Below are 13074 nucleotides of genomic sequence, written 5' to 3'. Positions count from 1 at the left end.
TCAGGTCTCAGCCGCATTAAAACCTGGGAAAAATCTGAGACAACAGTAATTTTGTATGCTGGTAAAAATAAATAGTGGGGTGAAAATCACAGAAGAATTGTGAGAAAACCGTCACACACAGGTACAGACACTATATTATGAACTACACTAACTTTACTGCCCCTGTAGCATAGTCAAATAAAAAAAAAAAATCCTGGAATACCCCTTTAAGAATGGTCATTCAAAATGCATACGCTGCTTGTGTCAATATGCTATAAAGACTGAATTCTTGCTGGTGTCAAGATGGCCTTTATTCAGTGTGTAATACTAAAGCAGTGTTTCCCAACCAGGGTGCCTCCAGATATTGCAAAACTACAACTCCCAGCATGCCTGGACAGCCTTTGGCTGTCCAGGCATGCTGGGAGTTGTAGTTTTGCAACACTTGGAGGCACCCTGGTTGATAAACACTGTACTAAAGTTTTAATTCATCCATTTTGAGCCTTGGACTCTATGCTATAATGTCTTTGGAAATCCTCAGCATCCTCATGGGAATGGGCTTTTGCAGTTCAGTATAGGACATTTAAACCCCCACCCCATGGAACTACAGATCCAAAATACAGACATATTACAGATGAGAGTGCATCCGTATTAAAGGGGTACTCCGGTGGGAAAACTTTTAATTTATTTATTTTTTTGTTAAATCAACTGGTGCCAGGAAGTTAAACAGATTTGCAAATTACTTCTTTTAAAAAATCTTAATCCTTCCAGTACTTATTAGCTGCTGAATACTACAGAGAATTATTTTTTTCTTTTTGGAACACAGAACTGTCTGCTGACATCACGTGCACAGTGCTCTCTGCTGACATCTCTGTCCATTTTAGGAATTGTCCAGAGCAGCATATGCTGGCTATGGGGATTTTCTCCTACTCTGGACAGTTCTTAAAATGGACAGAGATGTCAGCAGAGAGCACTGTGGTGGTGATTCAGCAGAGAGCTCTGTGTTTCAAAAAGAAATTGTGTATAGTGTATCCTGTGCAGGACTATATATCTGGCCCCCACAGCACTTTTAGATAATATGCCCCTGCAGCGCTATGTATGAATAGTATTCTATCAGCAGCATCGCGGCGGCAGCTGGTGCGATGCTCTGCGAGTAAAATACTATTCACAGATAGCGCTGCATTAATGACATATGCGCTGGCGGGGGGGGGGGTCACAAATGCGCTGGCGGGGGGTCAGATAAATGCGCTGGCGGGGGGTATATATTGATAATTGTGCCGGTGGGGGGTATATAATTATAAATGCACCTGCAGGGGGTCACATATATATACTGTGGGGTATATATTTTTGCACTGGCAGGGGTTATATCTTAATTAATGCGCTATATATCTTGCCCCCCACAGTGCTTTTAATATACATTGTCCATTTTAAAAATCCCGCAGGGAGCCCTGATTGGCTCCTCAGTACCGGCCATTCAGGGCTCCCTGCGGGGAATTTAAAAATGAAAGTAAAATACATTGTGTACATCGCAGGGTTGTGGACCATGCCGCCCGCTCCCCTGCTTAATAACTTCTGATCGGATCGGGTCTCAGAACTGAGACCCGGTGCAATCAATCCCTCAGCCCCTGTACTACTACCCCCATCATGGAACAGAGTCTGTTCCATGATGGGGGTAGTAGTACAAGCACTAATGTAGCCTCCCCAGCCGCCGGCAGACTCCTGCAGCCAGGAACTACAACTCCCACCATGGAAACAAGTCTGTTCCATGATGGAAGTAGTAGTAGTCCTGGCTGCAGGAGGCTGATTTTTCATAGAAAAAAAAAAAAAAGGATTAAAAACGTCTCAAAACGGATATCCGTTGGATCAGCCGTTTCTATCCGTTATTTTACATCCATTTTTTTTTTAAATAAACGGAACAGGGGCAAACGGCCGTGTGAACGCACCCTGAGTGAGGAAACGCAAACGGACATGGATGGAATAAGATCAGTGTTATTTTTTTCATAATCGTGTAAATGGCTATATCAGACATTTGACACATTTGTCTTTATTTTTATAATAAACATATAGTAGGCTACACTGTAGAGCAGTGGTCTTCAACCTGCGGACCTCCAGATGTTTCAAAACTACAACTCCCAGCATGCCCGGACAGCCGATGGCTGTCCGGGCATGCTGGGAGTTGTAGTTTTACAACATCTGGAGGTCCGCAGGTTGAAGACCACTGCTGTAGACATTCCTAGGGTTGATGCTTTATAAACTTTACCACCAGTTATCTCCTGTGACTTATTAGGAGAGCAGATGTTGCACTATGATATGGAGTTGTTGACTCGCTCTGGCAGTCTGCATTACCTACGTCATTTCTCAAAAGTTTTTTTCTCTTAGTGCAGGGTCACACGTACCGTATTTTGCTGCATATTGTCCTACCCTGGGTAGCAAAATCAGCTGCAGAAAATACAAAGAAAAATGACACGTTTGACGTCTGCCACCTCTATAGAAGGTACAAAGCTGCAGACCCCACCATAGGGAGATAGGAATGGCTGTACCTTTATTTATGGTGGCTGCAGTTTGTAAAGTTATATCACTAGCCGCGTGCCTCCGCCCCACTCTAACCTGCCCCTAACATGGAGCCCTGTATGTTGACCATGTGGGTCAGACTGCGAGGAGGCCTGCCGCTGCGACTCTGCCGCCTCTCGGACCTTTCGGCAGAGTTAGAAAACAGTAGCAATAGAACTTTATGAACTGCGGCCACGACAACCAAAGGTATAGTCTTTCCTAACTAGTGGGGTCTGCCCATTCCTCGCTCGGAAATGGCAGATGCACTTAAAATAAAGGATGTCGTTTTCAGTTTTGTTGTAGGGAAGAATATACTTCCCCAACCTGCCCATCACTTTAATATTCTGATTTAGGTTTGTGATGGAATCCTTCTTTCTCATGTAGGTTAAAGGAATTATCCAGGTAAGCAAAACGTATCCCCTATCGCCGGGGGTCGAACCTCTGGTACCACGGGCAATCTGCTACCTGGCGCCCCACCTCTGCCTATGCACGGAGCTGTGTCGATCACCGCATGAAGGCCACCTCTATGCACCTTTACGGGAAAACTGCGGGGGTCCCCTTCCATGCATCTCTATAGGAGACCAGAGATACACGAGCGCTCCAGCTCTCCCATAGAGATGCATGGAAGTGCCGTGTTGCCACCGCTTTGTGCGGTGGTCGATACAGCTCCATACATGGGCAGAGGCGGGGCGCAGGGCAGGAGAGTGTGCGGGGTACCAGAGATCAGACACTTATCCCGCAGATAGTGCATAAGTTTTCCTAAACTGGACTATTCCTTAAAGGGTACCTTTCATCAAAAAAACTTTTGATTATATTATAGATTAATGTATGCAGAATAACTTTCCAATAGCATGTTATTAAAAAATATGCTTCTTTCTATTTAATTTTCCACTTTGAAAAAAAATGACCACTAGGGGTCTCCCTATCAGTCCTTTCTTTTTATAGATTTCAGACTCATGCAGGAGTCCTAAATCTCAGACTGCAGCCGAGACGCAGACAAGCTCAGCACTGCTCCCTTGCAGTGAGCAGTGCTGAGTTTGTCTGTGTTCCAGCTGCAGTTTGAGATTTAGGACTCCTGCATGAGTCTGAAATCTATAAAAAAAAAAAAAGGACTGGTAGGGAGACCCCTAGTGGTCATTTTTTTCAAAGTGGAAAATTAAATAGAAAGAAGGATATTTTTTAATAACATGCTATTGGAAAGTTATTCTGCATACATTAATCTATAATATATCAAAAGTTTTTTTGATGAAAGGTACCCTTTAAAAGTCCCCATGGTGACTTTTTAGCTTTAGTTTTTTTTTTGTTTTTTTTGTTAATCTCTCGCTGAAATATGCTTTATCTGACTTTAGTATTTCTTTTTGTTCTATTGAAGTAAATCCTTTTACCCTGAACATATCACAGGCAGGGTCACATTTACAAATCTGATTCTTCTTCTCTACGTCTACATTGTCGCTCTGTAATCCTATTTTTACATTACGCTAATGATACTGTAGAGAACCATTTCAGCGATGGCATTTTATGGCCTGAAGGACAGGAAGTTTATGGCCTCGCGGACCTTCTTGGTAATAGTCTATAATCAGATGATGAATAGCTGAGTAACTGTATATATCTGTGATGCATAATAATGTATAATGCTCAGCACATTCAGAGTCTTTCTTTCATTTTCTTTTCATTGTGCTTTTCTCAGATATGGTAGCGCTGACCTGCATTTATGTGCTTCTGTCTTACAGGGGAAGATGTTTGGTCGTATGCTAAAGGCCTGCCTCATCTGTTCCAGCAGGGTGGTGTCTTTTACAATATTATGAAGAAAAACATGGGTAAAGTGAGACCTTGCTGCATGCATTTTTAGTAGTTTTTCTCCAAATTAGGGTACGTTCACACAGGCGGACTACCCGCGGAAAATCCACAGTGGATTGACTTCAATGGGTCGCAGAAAATCCGCAATAGAGGAAGATTTGCAGATTTTCCTTCTGACCTATTATAGTCAATGGAAGAAAAATTCACTGCGGATTTTCCACAGCAAATATGCTGCAGAAATTCCACAGGTAATCCGCCTGTGTGAACGTACACCGAAGCTGTTTTTGGGGGCCTACCCAATGTATACCTCTGTTATATGCCACTTAGTGATATCATTTATTTTTTTTTTTTCCTGATCTGGCTTAATTGAATAGCGCAAAAGTCTACACTAATCTATCTAGCAAATGATTGAAGACTCCGATGGAAACCGCCTGAGCAGAGACCAAAATGACACTCCTTTGGCCACTGTATGGGTACGTTCACACGAATGGATGCCCAGAGCGTGTTACGCTGCGGATCCGCCGCTGTAGGACCGCTGTATGCTGCCTTTACAGGTGCCTGCTCGGAGTGGCAATACACCGCTACAAGCAGACACTCTGAAGCGATGTGTAAGTCGCTGCGCATGCGTGGTGTACTTGCACACATCGTGGCCGCTCCCCCCTACTCTGAGCTAGGCCGAGAGCTGCCGCGATGTGCGAGTATACTGCGCATGTGTGAGGCAAATTGCACATCGCAGTGTGTCTGCTTGTAGCGGTGTATTGCCGCCCCGAGCAGGCACCTGTAAAGGCAGCATACAGCAGTCCATCAGCGGCGGATCTGCAGCGTAATATGCGCTGGGGATCTGCTCGTGTGAACGTACCCTTAAAATGTATTAGGAAACACTGCACTAAAGCGATGTACACCCAAAGTTTGTTTTTCCAAAAATAGGCAATGCTTTATTGGAAAGGGAACAACAACAAAGATACAGAAAGGATAAAAATATATAGTAAATGTGCACTGTCGATTATAGTGTAAAAAGAGCCACCGGGTTCTTCTAGAACAGTGATTCCCAACCAGGTTGCCTCCAGCTGTTGCCAAACTAGGCATGTTGTAGTTTTGCAACAGCTAGCGGCACCCTGGTTGAGAGTTAAACAGATTTTCTATTTAAAAAATCTTTCTAGTACTTATCAGCTGCTATATAGTACAGAGAAAGTTATGTAGTTCTTTCCAGTCTGAGCACACAGTGCTCTCTGCTGCCGCCTCTGTCTGGGTCATGAACTGTCCGGAGCAGGAGAGGTTTGCTATGGAAATTTACTTGTACTCTGGACAGTTCCTGACACAGACAGAGGTGTCAGCAGAGAGCAATGTGGTCAGACAGAAAAGAAATATACAGCAGCTGATAAGTACTAGATGGATTAAGATGTCTAAATAGAAGTAATTTACCAATCCGTTTAACTTTCTGGCACCAGTTGATTTGAAAACACCCCTTTAGAGTACCCCTTTAAAGGAGATGTTCGGTGCTCACTTTTCTTATTGTATCCGTTCCGGGCTGCAAAAAAAAAGAAAATAAGCTTTCTCTTGCCTGCCTACGCTCCCCCGATGCTCCGGTACAGGCGTTCGGTCCCCGGGCTGTATTCTTCTTACTTCCTGTTAGCCCAGCACGTCACACGGAGCTTCAGCCTATCACTGGCTGAGGCAGGACATCGCTGCGGCCGGTGATAGGCTGAAGCTCCGTGTGACATGTCGGGCTAACAGGAAGTAAGAAGAATACAGCCCGGGGACCGAACACCTGTACTGAAGCATCGGGGGAGCCTAGGCAGGTAAGAGAAAATGTGTTTTCTTTTCTTATTTTATCCGTTCCGGGCTGAAAAATAAAAGTGAGCACCGGACATCTCCTTTAAAAGAGTACTCCGGCGCTTAGACATCTTATCCCCTATCCAAAGGATAGGGGATAAGATGCCTGATCGCGGGGGTCCCGCCACTGGGGACCCCCGTGATCTTGCACGCCGCACCCTGTTAAAATCAGTCCCCGGAGCATGTTCGCTCCGGGTCTGATTACTGTCGATCACGGGGCCAGAACATTGTGACGTCACGGCTCCGCCCCCGTGTGACGTCACGCTCCGCCCCCTCAATGCAAGCCTATGGGAGGGGGCGTGACAGCTGTCACGCACCCTCCCATAGACTTGCATTGAGGGGGCGGGGCGTGACGTCACGATCTTCCGTTCCCGTGGTCGGGAGCCAGAACTTCCAGCACTGCCGGAAGCAGATGCAGGTGGGTGCTGCATGCTATATTGCGGGGGTCCCCAGCGGCAGGACACCCATGATCAGGCATCTTATTCCCTATCCTTTTGGTTAGGGGATAAGATGTCTAGGGGTGGAGAACCCCTTTAAAGGAAAACTGTCAGCCAGTTCTCCCACACCAAACCCAATACACTGGTTTATAGTGTGGGTGAACACGGGTCACTTACTTTTTTAGGTTTTCTTGCCGCCGAGTTGTCGTCCGTTAAAGGGGTAGACCAGTAGTGAAAAACGTATCCCCTATCCTAAGGATAAGGGATACGTTTGAGATTGCGGGGGGGGGGGTCCGACTGCTGGGGCCCCCCCACAATCTCTCTGTACGGGGGCCAGGCTCTCCGGCCAGATAGCCGGTGTCGACCACCGCACGAAGCGGCGGCCGACACGCCCCCTCAATACATCGCTATGGCAGAACCGGAGATTGCCGAAGGCAGCGCTTCGGCTCTGCCATAGAGTTGTATTGAGGGGGCATGTCGGCCGCCGCTTCGTGCGGTGGTCGACACGCCCCCTTCGCGCGGGCTGTTGGGGCCCCGTACAGGAGATCGCGGGGGCCCCAGTGGTCGGACGCCCTGTGATCTGCAATTTATCCCCTATGCTTAGGATAGGGGATGAGTTGTTCACCACTAGTTCACCACTGGACTACTCTTTGGCCTTCATTTGCACTCTGTAGGCGGGTTCCCCCGCCGGCAGCCTTGCTTTGGGTCCCAAAGGAAGGGGCCTTAGCCCTCCCCCCTGAGCGCAGCGCTCTGTTTGCACAGCGCGTTCGCTGATGATTTTACCCAGCCCTCGTGTCCTGATGACGTGAGAGCTGTGCGTCGGGAGAGCGCTCTGCACTGTGTAACTGCCCATGTGCCGCCCTCGCTACACCCGGAAGTCGGGAGTAGCGAGACTTCAGAAAGAGGTACTTCCGGGTGTAGCAAGGGACTGGTGCATGCGCAGTTACACAGTGCAGAGCGCTCTCCCGACGCACAGCTCTCACGTCATCTGGACACTGGGTAAAACCAGAGCTGGGTAAAATCTTCAGGGCACCCGCTCTGCAAACAGAGTGCTACGCTCAGGGGGAAAATGAATATGTAAACAAGGGGAGGGCTAAGGCTCCTTCCTCCGGAGTCCAAAGCAAGGCTGCAGGTGGGGGAACCCCCCTTCAGAGCACAAATGAAGGCCAAAATTACGGAACTTTAGCGGACAACAACTCGACGGCAAGAAACCGAAAAAAGGAAGTGACCCGTGTATGGACTCCTGTTCACCCACACTATAACCCAGTCTATTGGCTTTAGTGTGGGAGAACTGGCTGACAGTTTTCCTTTAAGGAACCCGTTACCTGGCTGTGTTTCCGTGGGCATGACATCTGTTTATACTGGGAGATGTGCAGCCAAATATGGTTTTTATGCTGCATAAAAGATGTGATCAGCCTGTGAACTAGTATTTTCTGGTTTTCTGATGATTGGGCTTTTTAACTATTATGCCGATCAATAATCACCCTGTGTAATACGCCTTTACTTACCATCCTGCGCTGTTTGTCCTAGTGTGTGTAATGGACAAGGAGATTAGAAGTGACAGGAATTGATGTACTATATGCGATCTCAGTGTCTTTACTACTGTGGCACCTTCTGCAAATTGAGTACAGAGAAAAATCTCTTACTGTGCAATAATACCAGTTGGGCAGTAAACAACAAGAAAAATATCTTTCTAAAGCGAAGATGGTACAAAAGAGCATGGATATAGAGAAAACACAATAACCTAAATAAATGAGGGGAAGGTTAAAGGGGTTCTCCGCTGCTCAGCGTATGGAACAAACTGTTCTGAACACTGTAGCCGACGCCAGGAGCTCGTGACATCATAGCCCCGCCCCCTCAGACATCACGCCCCACCCCCTCAATGGAAGTCTATGGGAGGGGGTGTGACAGCTGTCATGCCCCCTCCCATAGACTTGCATTGAGGTGGCGGGGCTGTGACTTCACGAGCTCCTTGCTCCAGTATTCGAAACAGTTGGAACGCTGAGCAGCGGAGTACCCCTTTAATGGGGGTGGAGGCAAAGTAGTATAATCTGCAAAGAAAATCTGAATAAGGTTAGGGTTACACAGGATTTTGGGCCTTTATTTAATATATCCACTGGAAAAACTGACGTATACATTACATGGAGGCTAACAGTAACATCAATCTCCCATAAATGATTATGCCACCTGTTTATCGGATACATTGTGATGCCATACAGTGTCATCTGTTACCCATAGGCTGATATGGTAACCCATTAATACCCCTTTGGCAACTTGCTCTGAACTAAATCTTCTGTATAACAAAACGCAGGTGTAGTTGGAAGTCATCTACTTACTGATGTGTCTGCTCAGGCTTGTGTTTGACTTAAGTTAATATTTGACACTAAGAACAGGTTCACATGCAAATATAATTTCCAAGACTAAGCTACAAATAACAACGGAACAACGGAAAGTGGTTCTATAGTTTAAAGCCAACCTTTAAACTCTCTTCCAAAAGGCAGTAGTACTTTGACCACCTCGCCTGCTGTGATAACTGGCTAGTCTTAGAGGCTGATCCATTCGGTTGTGTATAGTCATAATGGAGGGTCCCTAAGCACACCCATTACCTGACTTTTTTTTTTTTTCACACTCCAATATATATTTGTAGCAGCATACAAAATGCTTCAATGGGTGGAGCGATCGCTTGGTGGGAGAGGGATCAATCTGCAACAGCTGTAGGCACCCTGATTGAAAACCACAGGTTTTTTGAATGGATGCAGCTCATTTATGTTTCAATGGGTGGAGTGGCTGATGTGTGGGAGGGAGGAAAATGTAATTGTGGGATTTGTAGTCAACAAAAGAAAAGTCGAACCGGAAATACCAGCTCACAAAAAGCTAGCCACAGTGTTATGGTAATCTCACAACATAGCCATTTAGCCCCAAGACAAGCCCCTTCCTAAGCATGTCCATTACTGTCTGCCTGCTACATACTAAAATCGCCTTATGGTTGATAACCCATTTAAAGGGGTACTCCACACCCCTAGACATCTTATCCCCTATCCAAAGGATAGGGGATAAGATGTCAGATTGCCGGGGTCCCACTGCTGGGGACCCCCAGGATCTCAGCTGCTGCACTTTCAATTTTGCAGCTACAGATAAGGGCTTGTTTTTTGTGTCACCAATTGTACTTTGTAATGACATCATTTATTTTATAATATAACCTGCGGCGAAACCAAAAAAAGAAAATAAATGTCATTTTGGTGCTCCCGTTTCTACACAGCGCACTTTTCGGTAAAAATAACACCATATCTTTATTCTGTAGGTCCATACGGTTACAAGGATACCAAATTTATATAGGTTTTATTTTATTTTAATACTTAAAAAAAATGTTAAACTGCATGCACCAAAATTTGTATGTTTAACAATTCTGACCCCTATAACTTTTTAATTTTTTTGTGTATGGGGCGGTATGAGGGCTATTTTTTTGCGCCGTCATCTGTAGTTTTTATTGGTACCATTTTTGTTTTGATAAGACCTTTTGATCGCTTTTTATTAATATTTTTATGGTATATGAAGTGACCAAAAATGCACAATTTTGGACTTTGGTATTTTTTAAGTGTACGACATGGACAATGCAGTTTAGCTAACCTTAAATTTTAATAGTTCGGACATCTACGCACGCGGCGGTACCACATATGATCATTTTTATTCTTTATTACATAATTTTATTTAAAAAATGGGTAAAGGGGGTGATTTAAACTTTTAATAGGGAAAGGGGTTAATGAACTTTTTTTTTTTTTTTTTTTTTTTTTAAGCCCCCATAGGGAGCTACAACATGCAATCTTCTGATTGCATATGCTCTTCTGCTCTATGGCATGGAGCAGTAGATTTTGTCGAGATAGTACTGATCAGCTCCGCTGAGCTGCCGGGAGCTGCCTTTCGCTTTAGACACCGCAATCAACATTGATTGCGGCATCTAAAGGGTTCATGCCAGGCATCGGCCCAATCGGCCATGCCCAGCATTAGAAGTGGGTCCTGGCTGCCCTTAGCAACCGGGACCCACCGGGTTTAACCCGTTCTCTGCCAGTGAGAGCAGTTTAAACCCGTTAAACTGGACCAGGGCGTAAAGGTACCCCCTGAGTCCTTAAGGATCGGGGATGCAAGGCGTATGCATACGCCCTGCGTCCCCAAGAGGTTAAAGCTTTTGGCATCTTATAGTAAAATCATCAATCATTCATTATCAAGTTTTAATTCAAGAGACAAAGGAGTTTAGCTGAATGCTATGGCCCTTTATGTTCCCTTTATGTTTAATTGGCTCAGGTAACTTAAGAGAGCTGAGAGAATGGTGTAATGGCACTACTAGTAATAAGAAGTACAGAACATGTAGTACCTCTCTGAACTGTAGGGAGGCGCCAGTCAGTGCATGCACTTCAGTAATACCATTGAAATGCCTATTCTGGGGCAGATCTTTCAGCTATTGACTCATTTTGCAGATCTGGACTGTCTGCAGCATTGTATGTTAAGTATGGTTTAAAGTTAAAATGTATCTTGAAAATATTGTAACCTGGGGCCATTGTAAGTGGAGGGACCAATCTAAGCATTTGGGCATAGCCTCCTATTGAAGTCTCCAAATGGTTTCTTATGTGGAAATAGGGGCAGTTACCATGTCAAAGACCATGTCGTGTAAATATGCCCCAAGTGAATATTTAAACAGATTTGTTGTTTTAGTGCAGTTTTTTTTAATAGGTAAAAAATTTACTATTATCGCTTTATAGTATGAATGGAAGATTTTATGATTATTTTAAACTATATTTTTTGTGTTTTCAGGAGTGGTTGATGGGAAACACTGCACTTTTCCGTACCTACCTAACAAAACATTTGTTTACAATGCGGCTGAAGACCGTCTAGAACTGTGCGTAGACGCTGCAGGTCATTTTCCGATTGGCCCCGAGGTTGAGGATTTGGTGAAAGAGGCGCTGGCTCAGGTGCGTTCTGAAGCATCTTCTAGAAGCAGAGAGTCTAGTCCTTCACATGGATTGATGAAACTGGGCAGTGGTGGGGTGGTCAAGAAGAAGTCTGAGCAGCATCACAATGTCACCGTCTTTCAAGGCAAAGGGCACTCTCTAGGAACAGCCTCCACGAGTCCAGAACATAACCAGAGAACCAGAGCTACAACTAAGCCTAGCTCAACAGCTAGCCTCCATAGCACTGCAACCTATTCGGATTCCTCATCCTTTATGTCTACATCGAATGATAGTGAGCTCATCAGAGTAGCTCCTGGCGTAGTCACTATGAGAGATGGACGTCAGCTTGACCCCAATTTAATTGAGGCCCAAAGGAAAAAATTGCAAGAAATGGTTTCTTCCATTCAGGCTTCTATGGATAAGCACTTACGGGATCAAAATGCAGAACCATTGTCAGGATCTGATACGTCGCCAAAGAAGGCAGAATGGCTTTCCTCCAAGCCTGTGGGCAGCCCTTCAAGGGGGAACGTAGACACAACGGTGGGACCTGTAGCACCCACTGGTAACGTTGGGAGCTCCGTAGAAACCTCTTTATCTGTTAGACCTAAAGTTCAGTCTTCAGTATCTACAGATGATCCAGAAGAGATGGACAGCCAGGACACAGAAATAGAGCCGATGGATCATTCATGATTAGGGAGAGGTTTGATCGGGAGAAAGTACATAAATATATATAAATATATAAATATGTAATAAGATGGCTGGGCCACAGTTTAAAATAGTTTAAAGAATTGTTGTACATTCAAAAGTATATTAAACTCCTTTTCGCTGCATGAAGAAATGTGTAATTTGGGGAAATAAAAGCTTTTCATGGTTATTTTAGCTTTTAGATTAAAAGAATCTGTAACTGATGGTTTGTGCATTTTTCAACAATATTGCTGCCTTTAATGCTGATGGGAATGTCTACTGCTGATACGCACAGTCTTAATGTGATGGGGAGAGACTAGAAGAGGAGCTAAAGGGCTTTGTACCCCAATTTTTATGGTCTCTGTCTTTGTTGAAAAGCAACTTTGCAGTAGGTGTTAATAATAATAATTTAAAAAAAAATAATTCTGTTTTTGTTTCTACAGCTCCTAATGCAGTCTACGCAGCTCCTTAGTAACAGCTAGAGATGAGCGAACTTACAGTAAATTCGATTCGTCACGAACTGCTCGGCTCGGCGGTTGCTGACTTTTCCTGCATAAATTAGTTCAGCTTTCCGGTGCTCCGGTGGGCTGGAAATGGTGGATACAGTCCTAGGAAAGAGTCTCCTAGGACTGTATCTACCTTTTCCAGCCCACGGGAGCACCTGAAAGCTGAACTAATTTATGCAGGAAAAGTCATCAACTGCCGAGCTGAGAAGTTCGTGACGAATCGAATTTACTGTAAGTTCGCTCATCTCTAGTAACAGCCAACAAACTGTGTATTGTTTAATCCTGCTGCCACATTTCCTTACATTTGTCCCTTATGCTGTAATACAGTGTTTCCCAACTAGGGTGCCT

At 44.9% G+C, this 13074-nt stretch overlaps 1 protein-coding gene across 1 annotated transcript in view; it reads left to right on the top strand.

Moving 5' to 3' along the window:
- VCPIP1 (valosin containing protein interacting protein 1) overlaps positions 1 to 12410 on the top strand; it is a 32987-nt gene extending 20577 nt beyond the window's left edge. Inside the window, exons 2-3 of the mRNA XM_056522064.1 lie at positions 4257 to 4343; positions 11400 to 12410. Of these exons, the coding sequence (XP_056378039.1) occupies positions 4257 to 4343; positions 11400 to 12226 (914 nt within the window). The 3' untranslated portion in view covers positions 12227 to 12410. The remainder of the gene's footprint in view (positions 1 to 4256; positions 4344 to 11399) is intronic.
- Positions 12411 to 13074: the final 664 nt, after the last annotated feature.

Source organism: Hyla sarda, chromosome 5, assembly GCF_029499605.1.
Source record: "Hyla sarda isolate aHylSar1 chromosome 5, aHylSar1.hap1, whole genome shotgun sequence".
Classification (NCBI taxonomy): Eukaryota; Metazoa; Chordata; class Amphibia; order Anura; family Hylidae; genus Hyla; species Hyla sarda.
This window is presented reverse-complemented; position numbering and strand designations above follow the sequence as displayed.